This window comes from Symphalangus syndactylus, chromosome 19 (assembly GCF_028878055.3).
Source record: "Symphalangus syndactylus isolate Jambi chromosome 19, NHGRI_mSymSyn1-v2.1_pri, whole genome shotgun sequence".
In the NCBI taxonomy this organism is placed as follows: Eukaryota; Metazoa; Chordata; class Mammalia; order Primates; family Hylobatidae; genus Symphalangus; species Symphalangus syndactylus.
The window spans coordinates 49,196,675-49,213,335 of NC_072434.2; the positions used below are offsets into that span (position 1 = coordinate 49,196,675).

General features: G+C 36.5%; 1 protein-coding gene across 8 annotated transcripts in view; it reads left to right on the plus strand.

Moving 5' to 3' along the window:
* Nucleotides 1-16,661, plus strand: part of ITGB3BP (integrin subunit beta 3 binding protein) — an 83,292-nt gene that overhangs the window by 18,127 nt on the left and 48,504 nt on the right. For all 8 annotated transcript variants that reach the window (XM_063613351.1, XM_055234668.2, XM_055234667.2 and 5 more), the window contains exon 3: nucleotides 10,237-10,372. In XM_063613351.1, coding sequence (XP_063469421.1) covers nucleotides 10,237-10,372 — 136 coding nt within the window. The remainder of the gene's footprint in view (nucleotides 1-10,236; nucleotides 10,373-16,661) is intronic.

The window sequence follows — 16,661 nt, forward strand, 5'->3', positions numbered from 1 at the left end:
TTGCTTTCCTTGGATAAATTCTGCTTGGGTATGACATATAATTCTTTTATGCTGCTGATTTCAATTTGCCAGGATTTTTACATCTATATTTATAAGGGATTTGGGTCTGTAATGTTCTGGTATCAGGTTAATACTGGCTTCAAAGAATTAGGAAGTGTTTCCTCATATTTTTGGAGAGTTTGAGAATACTTGGTGTCACTTCTTTAAACATTAGTAGAAAGGCTGGGTGCAGTGGCTCACACCTGTAACCCCAGCACTTTGGGAGGCTGAGGCGGGCGGATCACCTGAGGCTGGGAGTTCGAGACCAGCCTGACCAACATGGAGAAACCCCCATATCTACTAAAAAATACAAAATTAGCCGGGCGTGGTGGCACATGCTTGTAATCCCAGCTGAGGCAGGAGAATTGCTTGAATCTGGGAGACGGAGGTTGTGGTGAGCCAAGATCGCGCCACTGCACTCCAGCCTGGGCAAAAACAGTGAAACTCTATCTCAAGAAAAAAAAAAAAAAAACGCTAGTGGAATTCACCAGTGAAGCTACCTGGTCCTGGGCTTTTCTTTGTTGTAAATTTTTTGAATATTAACTCTATGTCTTTACATGCTGTTGATTTATTCAGATTTTCCAGTTCTCCATAATTCAATCCTGGTATGTTATGTGTTTCTGGAAATTTGCCTATTTCATCTAGATTATCTAATTTGTTAGCATGCAGTTGGTCATAGTAGTCCTTTATGATTTCTTTTATTTCTGCAAGGCCAGTAGTAACATCCCTTTTTCATTCCTGATTTTATAATTTGACTCCCCATCCCTTCCTTCCTTCCACCCTCCCTCCCTCCTTTTCTTCCTTCCTTCATCAGTCTAGCTAAAGATTTGCCAATTTTGTTGATCTTCTCAAAGTACTGACTTTTGGAATCACCATCACTGATCTCTATTGTTTTTTCTCCATTTCATTTGTTTTCTCTTTGTCTTTTTTTTTCCCTTCTGCTTGCCTTGGGTTTAGTTTGCTTTTCTTTTTCTGGTGTCTTAAAGTGGAAGCTTAGGTTATTGATTTGAGAGCTCTCTCTTTTAACATAGTTATTTGCAGCTATAAATTTCCCTCGGAGTACCACTTTCACTACATCCCATTAAGTTTTTGTATGTTTTGTTGCGTTTTGTTCTTAATGTGTTTTTTAAGTTTTAAAAAAATTCCTTCTTTGACCCATTGGTTATTTAGCAGTGTGTTGTTTGATTTACACATATTTGTGTATTTTCTAAGTTTTCTTCTGTTATTTTTATCGTCATTCCATGTGACCAGAGAACATTCTTTATGAGAACATTGTATTATTTTCATCATTTTAAATGTGTTGAGACCTGTTCTGTGGCCCAACATGTTGTTATCCTGCCAAATGTTTTATGTGCACTTCAGAAGAATGTGTATTCTGCTGTTGTTGGGGGAGGGTTCTATAGATGTCTGTTAAGTCTAGTTGGTATATAGTTTTGTTCAAATTTTGTTTCCTTGCTGATTTTCTATCTAGGTTTTCTATTCATTATTGAATGCAGGGAATTGAAGTTTCCAACTATTATAGTTGAATTTTCAATCTCTCCCTTCCAATTCTGCCAATTTTTGTTTTATGTATTTTGGGCCTCTCCTGTTAGATACGTTTATGTTTATAATTGTATATCTTTTTTTGTTTTCTGTTTTTTTCCCCAATACCAATAAGTATTTATTCATTGTATTTTCTTGGAAAAAAGAAAAAGGGGGGGAAAGGAAAAACATATGTTACGATAGTGCAACAGAAAAGAAGTGCCCAGTACAGCAAATTGACCATCAAATAAACACACCCCAGTGATAAAGTCATCAGAGTCCAAGGGAGCTCAGTCTCCTGCAGTTCTGGAAGATGGGGAAGGGATCAAGAAAAGAACAGACAGGTACACACTCAGCCTACCTTCTGTCCTTCTCTCTTCATGAATTCAGACTTTTGCAGAAAGCTTCAGTTTCTGTCAGTAAACATCGAGCTACATTTGTCCATCTCTTATTAATCAGTCTTGTGGCCACTTTGACATACATTTTTTGCACCTATATAAAAGCTCCTGAGTGACTTAGATACACTTATCTTCCTTTTCTTAGTCTCCCCCCAAGGATGAGACACATGTCACCCAATACATTCTATTTGCCCTGTTTGAACAAAGGGATGTAAGTTTAGTGCTCTTACAGCAGGTAAATGAAACTCCCTTTCTCTTTAGCTACTATGACTCTACAATCACTACTGTAACAATGCAGGACAGTGGCTCCAGATACTATTAACAAAAGCCCTTGGTAATGGGTCTAGGTCTCTAAGTCCAGAATTTTCAAAAGTTAAGGATTTTTTGTTTATTTTATTTTTTTAGAGTAGGGATCTCATTCTGTCATCCAAACTGCTGTGCAGTGGTATAATCATGTTTCACTGCAGCCTCGAACTCCTGGACTCAAGTGATCCTCCCAACTCAGCCTCCCGAGTAGCTAGGACTACAGGCACATGCCATCACACCTGGCTAGAAAAATTAAGAATTTTTGTCTTTGCTTCATACATTTATTCCTGGGCAACACAGATGGGTACAGGCGTTTCATTTAAAAAACCTATGCTTACCAGCTCATACTTTCATACACACACACACAAACACACACACACACATCTCAATGTGCATGGTAGATTTAGTTTAATCTCAGTGAAGGATGGATCTGGTATGTGAAGCAAGTCTAGTACTCTAGGTTTAGAGACTTGGAATAGGAATCCTTTATTGCATATGTAGACAACTTCATCTAACCTTGTTCCTCTCTAGGCCTTTCACCTGGCCCAGGCTCTAACCTCTCAGCACCACCTTCCTATTCATACTCATGTCCAATCTTCCAGTAAAATGAGATCAACTCATGGGACAAATCAACTGAAACCAAGTATCCCAAGAAACATTATCAAGCTGGAGGAGTTTTAAGAAGACATTGCAGTAGAAAAGCCAGCCCTTATTGACATAAATGAGATAGTCCAATAGGCTGTATACTCCAAGTAGTTGTTTTTTGTGGTGATAATTTAACAACAACAAAAAGTATTCCTGCTGTGCAGACCTGGAGCAGCTGTCAAATTATCCCTGAGGTTGCCTGTGTACCTCACAACAAAGTATAAAAATAAGGACCTTAGATTAAAATATATAAAAATATTTTTATTAAGGAAAAAAAGTTAAAATGCACAAGATACATCATTTGCACACATCAAGTACAGTTGGCCTCCTGGAGAAAGTGAGAACCAAGGTGCAGTTGTTCAAAGGAGCAAATAAAATTATAGCGCCAGGTGCAGTGGCTCACACCTGTAATCCCAGCACTTTGGGAGGCTGAGGCTGGCAGATTGCTTGAGCTCAGGAGTTTGAGATCAGCCTGGCAACATGACAAAACCCTGTCTCTACCAAAAGTACAAAAAATTAGCCAGGCATGGTGGTGCACACCTGTCGTCCCAATTACTCAGGAGGCTGAGGTGGGAGGGTCACTTGATCCCAGGAGGCAGACGTTGCAGTGAGCCGTGATCGCACCACTGCACTCCAGCCTGGGTAACAGAGCCAGACTGTGTCTCAAAAAAAAAAAAAAAATTATAATGGCCCAGAATGAGGTAGGAGTAAGCTTAGGAGTTGCACATCTGCAGCTGTTTCCTCAACCGCCCCTTTTGCCTGTAATCATACCCGTCGCTTGGAATAGTTCCCGGCTCCCTGTCTCAAGAATGAGTTATGAGTAGACACATGGAAAAGCCCTGCCCTAATCTACCTGAGAGATTCCCTCCCACAGGATGTTGTGGCTTCTTGGTTGGGTCCATGAATCTGGTTTCATGTTGAATCTTTTCATTCTGGTATAGGAAATATTATTATAGATCCTTGTTTAAAAGGAAAACGGGTTGCCAAGAGTGGAGCCTAAGATAAAGCATCCTGGTTCTAGGGAGATTTTCCACAAAAGCCATCACTTTTTTTGCTTGAATAGCATGGTTAGAATTCCTTTGCCTTCACCCCCACCCCCACCTCCCTCCACAAGGGAGGAGAGAGTGATTGCCATGGATCCTGGCCTGAGATACATGGCAGTGCCAGCTGCCCCCTACCTGCCGCATCCTACTTGCTTTGCTCTTTGCTAGTTGAGTGAGGGAATATATTAGTTAAGTGAGGAAACTGAAATTCAGATGAGTGCTGTGTCCATGATAGCATAGCTGGGGAGCAGCAAAACCATTGTGTGAGCCCAGGCTTTCCAATGTTAAGTCCGCGGTTCCTTCCATATACCACAGCTATCTTTCCTTTAGTGTAATTGTTTAAAGACTTCATGATTCTTCATTCTCTTTGGAAAATCTTATTTCTAATACTGTTTTTGGTTCATATTTTTATATTATCTTTAGCAGTTGACTAAATTTGTTAAACGTTTTAAAATACTGGGTCAATTCATTGGGGAAAAAGAAAGTCTTTAATAAATGGTAACCATATAGAAAAATATTAACTTCATATACAAAATTCATATGCACTTCATATCTCACTTTATTTACAAAATTTATTCCAAGAAGGATCATAGGCCTAAAGTAAAGCCAAACCATAAAGTCTCTAGAAGCCTGCATAGTGGCTTCTGGCTGTAATCCCAGCTTTGGGGGAGGCTGAGGTAGGAGAATTGCTTGAGGCTGGCAATTTGGGACAAGCCTGGGCAATGTTGTAAGACGCTGTCTCTAAAAAAATTTTGTTTGTTAAATAAGCTGGCATGGTAGTGCGCGCCTGTAGTCTCAGCTACTCAGGTGGGTAAAGTGGGAGGATCACTTGAGCCGGGGAGTTCAGGACTGCAGTGAGCTGTGATAGTGCCACTGCACTTCAGTCTAGGCAACAGAGAAAGACTTTGTCCCTTAGAAAAAAAAAATTACAGTGTAAGAGAATGACAGTAATGATACTTTTATTATTAAAATTAATATCTTAATATCTTTAAATTGTGAAAAAATAATTACTACAAATAGAAAAACCAGTGCATCAATGTTTTTAGCCAGTATTTTATTTTTCTTGTCAGGGTGAAATTTGCATATTATTAATTTCAAAGATCTCGAGTGTATAGTTCAATGAGTTTTAGCAAATGCATAATTCAGTACCATAGCTCTAATATACTGGTCATATTCTTTCCTTGCTATCCCTGTAAGATCACTAAGATAAGTTCAAAATGTTTGTGTTCTCCATAGCTACCATAAAAATAAAACCCCAACATTTTTAGAACCATTAAGGTTGATAATTGTGGTAGCTGATAAGAAAGTAGCTGGGGTTGGGTGTGGTATCTCACACCTATAATCCCAGCACTTTGGGAGGCCAAGGCGGGCAGATCACTTGAGGTCAGGAGTTGGAGACCAACCTGGTGAACATAGTGAAACCCTGTCTCTACTAAAAATACACAAATTAGCCGGACATGGTGGTGGGCTCCTGTAATCCCAGCTACTTCGCTTGAACACGGGAGGCAGAGGTTGCAGTGAGCCAAGACTGTGCCACTACACTCCAGTCCGGAAGACCCAGCAAGACACTGTCTCAAAACAAAAAGAAGGTAGTTGGTTGGTATCTAGTACTCTTCTAGGAACCTTAGGCCCAAATTGTGAAACGTCTCTGAGGCAGCTAATGCTAGAGTTTTCTAATGTAAATTTCATAATTAGTACTAGTAGTGAATATTAATTATATCTTAGGTGGGACACTCTAATAGCCTAAATAACCAGTATAAGTTTATGAAGAATTATCTCCTTCTAGCTGCCCTTTTGTTTCTGGTTGACCAGACACTACAGTATCTGTATTTTAAATATTTTAGCATAGGCTGACAGTTCAAAATAGTGATAAAATATCCTTTAAATCCCATATTTTATCCTGCAATAATTTTTAGTTAGTACTCTCTAGACTGTTTATAATAAGTTTAAAAAAAATCAGTAAAACGTAGGCACCTTTTTTGCTAGTGTGCTAAACAAGGTGACAAAGCAAGCTACAATTTGTGAAAGATATTGAAGGAAGGAAAGGAAAATATCATATCTATTTGAAATTATTGACAGAACATTGATTTTTTTCAGGCAGAAAAATCGATTCCCAAATTTCAGTTTTGCTAATGTACAAGATTAGACCTCCTTATAAAAAGTATAGTAGCATTTGGGTGGGGCTGATTGCAGCATCTTAGAATGTGGCATTTCTTTTGTTTAGAAATGGTGTTAAATAACTCTAAGGAGTCAGGAGTTATTACAAGCAGATTGGTTTGTTTGTTTGTTTTTTGAGACAGAATCTGTGTCACCCAGGCTAGAGTGCAGTGGCGTGATCTTGGCTCACTGCAACCTCTGCCTCCTGGGTCCAAGTGATTCTCGTGCCTCAGCCTCCTGAGTAGCTGGGACTACAGGCGCGCCACCATGCCTGGCTAATTTTTGTATTTTTAGTAGAGACGGGGTTTCTCCATGTTGCTAGGCTGGTCTCCTACTCGGCCTCAAGTGATTTACCCGCCTTGGCCTCCCAAAGTGCTGGGATTACAGGCATGAGCTGCCAGCAGTTGTTGTAAATTATTATAGAAGTGGTTGTGACATCTATTTTTGTGTGTGTGTGTGTGTGTGTGTGTGTGTGGTGTGATCCACAGCTCACTACAGTCTCAACTTCTGGGTTTAAGTGATCTTCCCACCTCAGCCTCCAGAGTGGCTGGGACCACAGGCATGCACCACTATGCCCAGCTAATTTTTTGGTACTTTTCATGGAGATGGAGTTTTGTCATGTTGCCCAGGCTAGTTTCGAACTCCTGAGCTGAAGCAATCCTCCCGCCTTGGCTTCCCAAAGTGCTGGGATAACAGGCATGAAACGCCCTGCCCAGCTGACATCTCTCTCTTTCTTTCTTTTTGTTTTTTGTTTTGTTTTTTTCATTTTGTTACATCCTGAGTCCTTGCTTTTTTCTAGCCAAATCTAGCCCTCTTACTTTTCCTTCCTGTTTTTCTGAAGGGCTCATAGGTAGCACTCGTCCTTGCTGAGTGGAAGGATTGCTGACTTCTCAGTTAGTAGCTCAGTCTTCTCTCAAATCCCAGTATTCTTAATTCTTCTTTTTGTGGGAGACTAATGAGTAGGCCAAGATCTGCAAAGTTTGGGACTTGGCAGAATGGAAATTCTCAGATGGATTCTAGGATTACTTTTTAAATTATTATTATTATTATTATTATTATTATACTTTAAGTTTTAGGGTCCGTGTGCACAATGTGCAGGTTTGTTACATATGTATCCATGTGCCATGTTGGTGTGCTGCACCCATTAACTCGTCATTTAGCGTTAGATCTATCTCCTAATGCTGTCCTTCCCCCCTACCACACAACAGTCCCCAGAGTGTGATGTTCCCCTTCCTGTGTCCATGTGTTCTCATTGTTCAATTCCCACCTATGAGTGAGAACATGCGATGTTTAGTTTTTTGTCCTTGCGATAGTTTACTGAGAATGATGGTTTCCAGTTTCATCCATGTCCCTACAAAGGACATGAACTCATTATTTTTTATGGCTGCATGGTATTCCATGGTGTATATGTGCCACATTTTCTTAATCTAGTCTATCGTTGTTGGACATTTGGGTTGGTTCCAAGTCTTTGCTATTGTGAATAGTGCCACAATAAACATACGTGTGCATGTGTCTTTATAGCAGCATGATTTATAATCCTTTGGGTATATACCCAGTCATGGGATGGCTGGGTCAAATGGTATTTCTAGTTCTAGATTCCTGAGGAATCGCCACACTGACTTCCACAATGGTTGAACTAGTTTACAGTCCCACCAACAGTGTAAAAGTGTTCCTATTTCTCCACATCCTCTCCAGCACCTGTTGTTTCCTGACTTTTTAATGATGGCCATTCTAACTGGTGTGAGATGGTATCTCATTGTGGTTTTGATTTGCATTTCTCTGATGGCCAGTGATGATGAGCATTTTTTCATGTGTCTTTTGGCTGCATAAATGTCTTCTTTTGAGAAGTTTTAAACCTCTTCAGAGGTTAAAAGTTAGAGGAACTTGGTACAACCTTGAGGGAAAGAAAACTTAGGGAAGTAGGGTTATGCCTTTGTGTGTACCAGTAGGGCAGATAAACAAAAGTGCATATTTACTGAAGAATATTTAGTGGTATAGTAGGGAAAGGGTAGATTTTCCATTTTCCTTCTGTGTATAGTAGTTGTAGATAGACATTTTTCTTTTTAACCAACACAAATGACCAAAAAAAATAAAAAAAGAGAGAAGCCTCAGTATTTTTAAAGTGAGGCAAAAATACACACACACACACACACACACACACACACAGCACATGCACACTCACAGAGTTATTTTCTGAAAGCTGGAAAGTTGTTTCCGAGGAGAAATGTCTAAAATGTTTAGACATATGGCAATTGGATAAAATAATTTTTTGGTGAAAATAGGAAAACAGATCGACATAAATGTACATTAGGGTAGTGACTTTCATTTCTTGTACATACACAGTGAAGTAGTTCTGGGGAATAAATTCTTGGAAAAGTAGAGTAGGGATTGGATAAATGTCATAGTTTATGACTGAATACATACAAACAGGTGAAAACTCAAGATGGAGAAGTAATAATAACCACTTGATAAAGAGACTGAAAACCCTTTCACTGTACAAAAAAAAGATTGCTTTAGAGTTATAACTTGATATCATAGTTTGATTTTTTAAAAGATATTCGTTGCATTTGTGGCCACTATGGATACATAAAATAAAAAATGCCATTCGTTTCTCAATATAATTAAATATTGTTTCCTAATATTTAAAATCTTAACTGTAAAAAAAAATTTTTTTTGAATGCTATAGATTCTGGAACTAATATTAAGATTACTAAAAAAGATAGCACAGCCACTATTTCTTCCATAGGTCTCTTAAAAATAAAGGATAGTTGACCAGGCAGAGTTAAGGAACTATTTCAAATCCTCTACCAAGCTATATCCAGTATGTTGGCAATGTATGAGCCATCAGACCTTTCCTATATCCCCCAGATCCATCCTATGCTGTCTGTTCCACCTCTTATTTCAGATTTCTCATGCCTTTTTCTGTGACAGACTACTGCAGCCAACTTTGAATTTTTCCTCTTCTCTGAATTTCGTAGCATACATACTAATTTAAAACCTCTTTGTATTGTTCTAACTTTTGGTAGATACTCCTTAACGCCAGAGCAATTTGTTATATTTCTTTGTACACATTAGTACACATTTAGCAGTGCTGGTGGGTGATCAGTAAGCCTTATGGAAAGCATGTTTTAAGGGAATTCGGGAAAGGGAACAACTAATAGTATGATAATGGATGTTTGAAGGAAGGGGATCATGAATGAGGACCTAAACTAAAGAAAGTCTAGGTCCTGGGGAAGATAAAAAAGAGGATGTTCCAAGCTGAGATCACAAAATGGTCTGAGGCCCAAATGCACATAGCCTAGTGACTGAAGCTGTAGGTAACAGTGAATAATTGGATGAATGAACCAGTGAACAAATTAGTATATTCTGAGTAGAGCAAGATGGCCAAATTTACTGGACTGTTCCTTGTAAGTCATTCATTCCTCACACATTTTTTAGTTCTCTAGGATATAAAGATGAAAAGATAATATTTATTTTCAGGAGCAAATTCTAATGGAACAGACAGAAAAATTAAAACTTATTAAAATATGTTACCTGAAATAAGAGGTATGCCCAACACCTATGGAAACACAAAGGAGGAAGCTGCTAAGAGGAAATTTGTAAGATAGGCCAAATCCTCAAAGGCCTTAAATGCCTGACTCAATTGTTTGGACATTATTTTGGTTATTATTGAAGCAAGATACTACATCAGACCACTTTGTGAAGCTGTAGGACAGCAGTGATCCTTCCTAAGGTTTCTGTGTGAGGTTTAGTAATAGGCACCTCTGAGAATTTTCCTGCCCTGGCCCCATAATTATACTTCAAGTTCAGCTGAAAGCAAAAGTCAGGGTATGGTTGGGAGAGTTGGCCATCTCTAACCTGTTTGGAAATACCATCTCAGAAGGTAGTAACCCTTTAATGCTAAAATTTAGTAAATATCAAATTGAGATGTTCTAGTTATTATAGAGACCTGAAATATCTACCTTGAAAGAATAGTGTTTACTTGAGAGTGATAATTGAGTATGTTTGTAATCTGAAAAGCAAGAGCAAGGAAATGAGTTTGAATTTTGCTGATTTTTTAATGGTATATAATTTCAAAGATCTATAACTAAACATAACTATTTCTGTCCTTAATTATTTATTTCCAGTCATTTGATCCTTCAAAAATCACAAGGAAGAAAAGTGTTATAACTTATTCTCCAACAACTGGAACTTGTCAAATGAGTCTATTTGCTTCTCCCACAAGCTCTGAAGAACAAAAGCACAGAAATGGACTATCAAATGGTTAGTTGAACATTCTTTTCTACTTACTGTAAGGTTTCTCTAGTTATTGGCTAAATCAAAATTGTGATTTAATTATGTATGGATCTTGCTACAGCTGATTTTTGTCTTCTCTCAAATAATTTAATACCTTAAGATAGGTATTACTTTGGACATAAATGTAAACTTTTGGCACTTATTTTAACATGCAACTGCAGGCTTTGTTCCCTTACTATCCCATCCATTAAATAGAAATTATGGCCTTACTTGCCTTCAGCTACTATCAGTTATAATGGTTACAGATATGCACCTTAACAAGCTATCCATCATGTGCATAAATTAAAGTCAGCATAATTCAGGTGCTGCTGCACTACAACTTAAGAGTGATACTTCTAAATGTTATTTTTATCCATGTTTTCCATTTAGTTTTACCCATATGTGGTATATCTTTATATAGCTTGTCTTTATTTCTTATGTTTCATTCCCTTCTTTTTCTTGACTATTTCAAATGTATTTACAAAAGGTTTGTAGAATTTTTCCATAGAGAAAAATCTAATTTTAATATGAAATTTTTTATTTTAAAATATTATTAGTTTAATTTTAATTTTGACCATACATATTTGTTGTCCTCTGGTAGTTCATTGCTAACATATTGATTTAAAAACACAAATCTCGATTTCGTGGGTTTATTTATTTATTTTTTTTGAGAAAGTTTATGAATCAGTGACATGTAGTTTTATAATTAAAATTTTAAATAGGCTCAAATTTAATAGTGTATCCTTTAGATATACTGTGATTAGCCTAATTCACATTATATTGTTTAACATTTAATGAGTGCTAAGCATATACTAGAAGCTACCCAGAAAAAAGAAGTCTCATTTACCTGATTTGTTATAATGTAACACATAATGAGATCTTAAAGTTTTGAATGTCTTTAATTTTACTTTAATCAAATGCTTTTTATCCTAAAGCTGTGACTATTAGGTTCTCTTTCCCTAAAATGTATGAAAATGTATACACTTTAAATTTCATAGTTCTATTTTTATATACATGATATATCTTTTTAATTAAAAATAAATGCCTTAGAGATTGTATATCCCTATACTGAAATGTGAATAGATTTGAAGTTGATATGTACTCAATTTCCATATTGAAATTAAGTATGGACTTAAGGGGACATTCCTTTTGCCCATAAAAAGATTGGTCACATGATTTCAGTTGACATTTAAGTAGATAATTATCACAGATTATAGTCCTAAGTAAGCTCTTTTTTAAAAAGTCAGATAGCAAGGGTTTCAGAAGTGCTGGCAATGTTCTGTTTTTTGACCTACATAGTGGTTACACTGATTCACTCTAGTTATTCATCAGACTGTACATACATGTTTCATGTGTGCTGTAATATATATATCTCACATATAGAAGTCTCGAAACAGGAGAATTTTGTCCAGAATTCTGTATCAGATTATGTCATTTGTAATCATTACATTGCTTATCCTAATATGTCATCTTGTACATGTTTAAAAAATTAAAAAGCTTGATTTTTATGAAGTAACAAGTTCAAAATAAATGAGAAAATATGACTTATGAAATCATTTAAATTCTAAATGAGGTCATAATCTCTTAACAACTCCCACTTTTAAAATATTATACAAAACATAATATAAAATTTAAATAACATTTTCAAGGACATTTTAGGTGCTACTCACTTCCCATCACACTTATGATAAGATCCAAAACCCTTATCATGACATGGAAGGCCATATATCCATCTAATACCCAAACACCTCATCTGCCTCATTTTCTACCCCTTTTTTACACTACTTTAGCCACTCTTACCTTCTTGCTATTTGTCAGTCATGCTGAGCCCCTCTTGCCACAGGGTCTTGCAGTTCTCTCCACCAGGAATAATCTTCCTCTAGATATTTATATGTACTTTCTATGTACATTGAACCATGTACTATGCGAACAGAAGACTTAATATTATATTTAAATCGATTTGTAGTTATAAAAGGATGAAAAATTTGGTTCTATGTCTTCCTTCTACTTAGATTCTACATTGGCCAAACATGGGATTTGTTTCAACTCTTTAGTTTATACATTTAACAGATGCATTCATGCAGCACATAATAACGTTTCAGTCAGTGACAGACTATATACACATCAGGGGTCCCCCAGGATTATAATGGAGCTGAAAAATTCCTATTGCTTAGTTGCCCGGTAGCCGTCATAACATTGTGGCACAACACGTTACTCACATTTTTGTGGTGATGCCAGTGTAAACAAACCTAGCTCACTGCTAGTCATATAAAAGTGTAGCATGTACAATTATGTATAGTACATGATATAGTTGTGTACTACATAATGATGTTTTGTTCAACAAATGACCACATACGATGATGGTCCTGTAAGATTATAATACCGTATTTTACTGTGCTTTTTTATGTTTAGATATGTTTAGATAAACAAATACTTACAATATGTTACAGTTGCCTACAGTGGTCAGTACAGTAATATGCTGTACAGGTTTGTAGACTAGGAGCAATAGGCTATGCACTAGGTGTCTGGTAGGTTATACAATGGAGGTTTGTATAAGTACACCTACAATGTTTGCACAACAATAAGATCACCTCGTGATGCATTTCTCAGAATGTATGTCCATAGTTAAGTGACACGTAACTCTCTATGTATGTGTGTATGTTATATATCATTTATGTATTTTTTAATTTGTATGTACATTATTTTGCTGCCCTCCTCCAACCCATAGCAAGTTTCTCCAGACTATTACAGTTGACCCTTGAACAACATGGGTTTGAACTGCACAGGTCCACTTATATGAAGATTATTTTCAAATAAACATACTGGAAAACTTTTTGGAGTTTTGTGACAATTTGTAAAACCCTGCAGACAAACTTTATAGACTGTAAATATAAAAAAAAGTTGGGTATGCCATGGATGCATAAAATATATGTAGCTACTAGTCTATCATTTACCATAAAGCATACATAAATTTGTTATAAAAAAATTTATCAAAACTAATGCATACAAACACTTAGACCCTACACAGTCCCATTTGCAGTTGAGAGAAATGTAAATGAATATAAAGATGCAGTACTAAATAATAACTGCATAAAATTAACTAGTACATACTGTACTACTGTAATAATTTCATAGCTACCTCCTGTTGCTGTTGTAGTGAGCTCAAGTGTTGCAAGTATCTGCTTGAAATACCATGTGATGCTGATAATCTCTGCACAAGCAATGTGTCTCTCAAGTAAATTGTGTATTGCAGTAAAAAGTGATCTCATGGTTCTCGTATGTTTTTCATCATGTTTAGGGCTATGCTGGAAACCTTGAATAACACCATAAAACCCACATAAAGTGCCACTAGTGATGCTGGAAGTGCTCCCAATGAGCAGAGAAAAATCATGACATTACAAGAAAAAGATGAATTACTTGATATGTACCGTAGATTAACATCTGCAGCTGTAGTTCCTCACCATTTCTGACAGTTCATCTTGTAAACAGATGACAAACTTATGGTATTAATACTTTACAATACTGTAAATATTTTATCTTCCTTATGATTTTCTTAATAACTTTTTTCTCTAGCTTACTTTATTGTAAGAATACACAGTATAATACATATAACACACAAAATATGTATTAATCGACTTTGTGGCATCTGGTCCACAGTACGCTATTGGTAGTTAAGTTTTTGGGGAGTCAAAGAGATATACTTGGATTTTTGACTACATGGGGGGTTGGCACTCCTAACCCTCAAGTTGCTCAAGGGTCAGTTGTATGCATTTTAGAAAAGAAGAAAGAGTAAATTTTTCCCCTTTCCTCCCGTGAACACTTCAGACTTGTTATTTAATAATGAAAGTAGAAGAATAAACAGCAAATTTGCATAGTCAGAGAGTACTTGTTAACTGGACAATAGATCTGTAAAAATCACTCAGACTGTAACAATATAACAGTACAGAGAGATAAAAGGAGAGTGTGATAAAACAAAGTGAAATGATAGGCAGAATAAGACTCTCCAACATCTGCCAAATTGGAGTTCTACAAGGAGGAAATACAGAGAATGGGCCATAGATATTATTCTAAGATATAAGGACTATCAGTTTTTCATAATTAAGGAAAGATAAGAATTTTCAAATTACAGTATCGTGCTAAGTCTGGGCAGGATAAAGTAAAACAGATCCACATCTAGGTATATCATGACAAAACTATGTAGACCATCAAAGACAAAATTTTAAGGGCAACCAGAGAAAAGATAGTACCTACAAGAGAGTAACAGACTGATAAACTTCTTATCTGTATCAGTAGACTCCAGCAGAAAATGCAATAATAGTATCAATTAAGAATCACAGTTGAGTTTTTATCCAGGAAGTGAGGATGAAATAAAGATATTTTCAGACAAAGTCTCAGAGAGTTTGTCACTCACAGATTCTCATAAAATAAATACAAAATAAGTTACTCCTCTAAGAGGTAAAGTGAACCTCAGATAAAGGAGTGGAATTGCAAAAAGCAATGATGAAAAAGTGAATTAGCAAACATGTTAATCTAATTATAAGTTTTGCTGACTATAAAGCAAAAGTCAAACAATTGGAGGGCGGGTGACAAACAAATAATAGACCACACTAGCACGAAAGATAAAGAGGCAACAGGTAAGAGTTACGATGTTTTAGACAATGTTTTAAGGTCCTCGTATTTTCAGGCAGATGATGAGATATCTATCAGTTGACTTCTTCATTGTATTTTTTGTTTTCTTGCCTGGAAAATGGGGAAGATAGTAATTCCTACCTCAGAATTGTGAGGATTAAATGAATTAATACACAGAAAGCACTTTGAATGGTACTTGACATATATTAATAGTATATGTTTCATACATATTTTAGCCATTTTCATTAATAACTTTTTTTTTTTTTTTTTGAGACTGAGTCTCGCTCTGTCGCCCAGGCTGGAGTGCAGTGGCGCAATCTCGGCTCACTGCCAGCTCTGCCTCCCGGGTTCACGCCATTCTCCTGCCTCAGCCTCTCCGAGTAGCTGGGACTACAGGTGCCCGCCACCACGCCCGGCTAATTTTTTTGTATTTTTTAGTAGAGACGGGATTTCACCATGGTCTCGATCTCCTGACCTTGTGATCCCTGATCCCAAAGTGCTGGGATTACAAGCGTGAGCCACTGTGCCCGGCCTAATAACATTATTAATTAGACTTTAAGAAAAGATATAAGACAATTAAATCTGAAGGAATAGAAAAAGAGAACAAAGCAAATGCTAGCTTTTTAAAAAAAGCTAGCAGTTGATACAAAAATAGAAAGGCTGAAATAGACTTTATGCCTAAAAGGCTTTATTGAAAAGAATGAGGCTCTTTACATAAGAGATAAAGATTCATCTCTACAAAAATAAAAGGATCCTGAGCCATATGTGCATCTACAAAACTCAAAACATCATGAAATATGACAGGATAACAAGGGAGAAACTGATAAATCCACAATCATTGTAGGAGATTTTAAACTACCTCTTTCAGAAACTGATGAAGCGGTTAAAAAGGAAGGATATAAACAAGTTGTACACAATTAGCAAGCTTATCTAATGAGCTGTGGTAAAAAGATATAATACCCAACATATAATAAAGCACAAGTGGAACGTTCACAAAAATGTAACCAGCATGGAGTTACAGGGGAAGTCTCACTGTACTAAAAATTACAGTCATACAGCTCACACTCTCTAAAATTTCATATAATTAGGAATCAATAATGAAAAGGCAGCCCTCCAAAAATTTTAACCTGTATATTTAGAAACCAAGAAACTTCTAAATAATTCATTGATCAGAAAAATTATAATGGAAAGTCTAAAATATTTAAAATTGAATGATAATGAAAACATGTCAGCACTTAGAGGAAAAATTTATACCTACATTATACTAAAGCAGTTCTTGGTGGAAGCTTTATACAGTTGTCCCTTCCTATCTGGGGAATTGGTTCCTGGATCCCACTCAGTTTCCAAGATCCACACACTCTCAAGTCTGTTGTAGAAAATAGTATAGTATTTGCATATAACCAATACACCCTCCTATATACTTTAAATTATCTCATGATTACTTATATACCTAATACAATGTAAGTGCTATTGAAATAGTTGTTATACTGTATTGTTTAGGGAATTATGACAAGGAAAAGTCTGTATATGTTCAGTACAGATGCAACCATCCTTTTTTTAAACAAAGTATTTTTGATCCATGGTTGGTTGAATCCACAGATGTGGAATCTACTAATGCAGAGGGCCAACTGTACTTACAAATGCATGT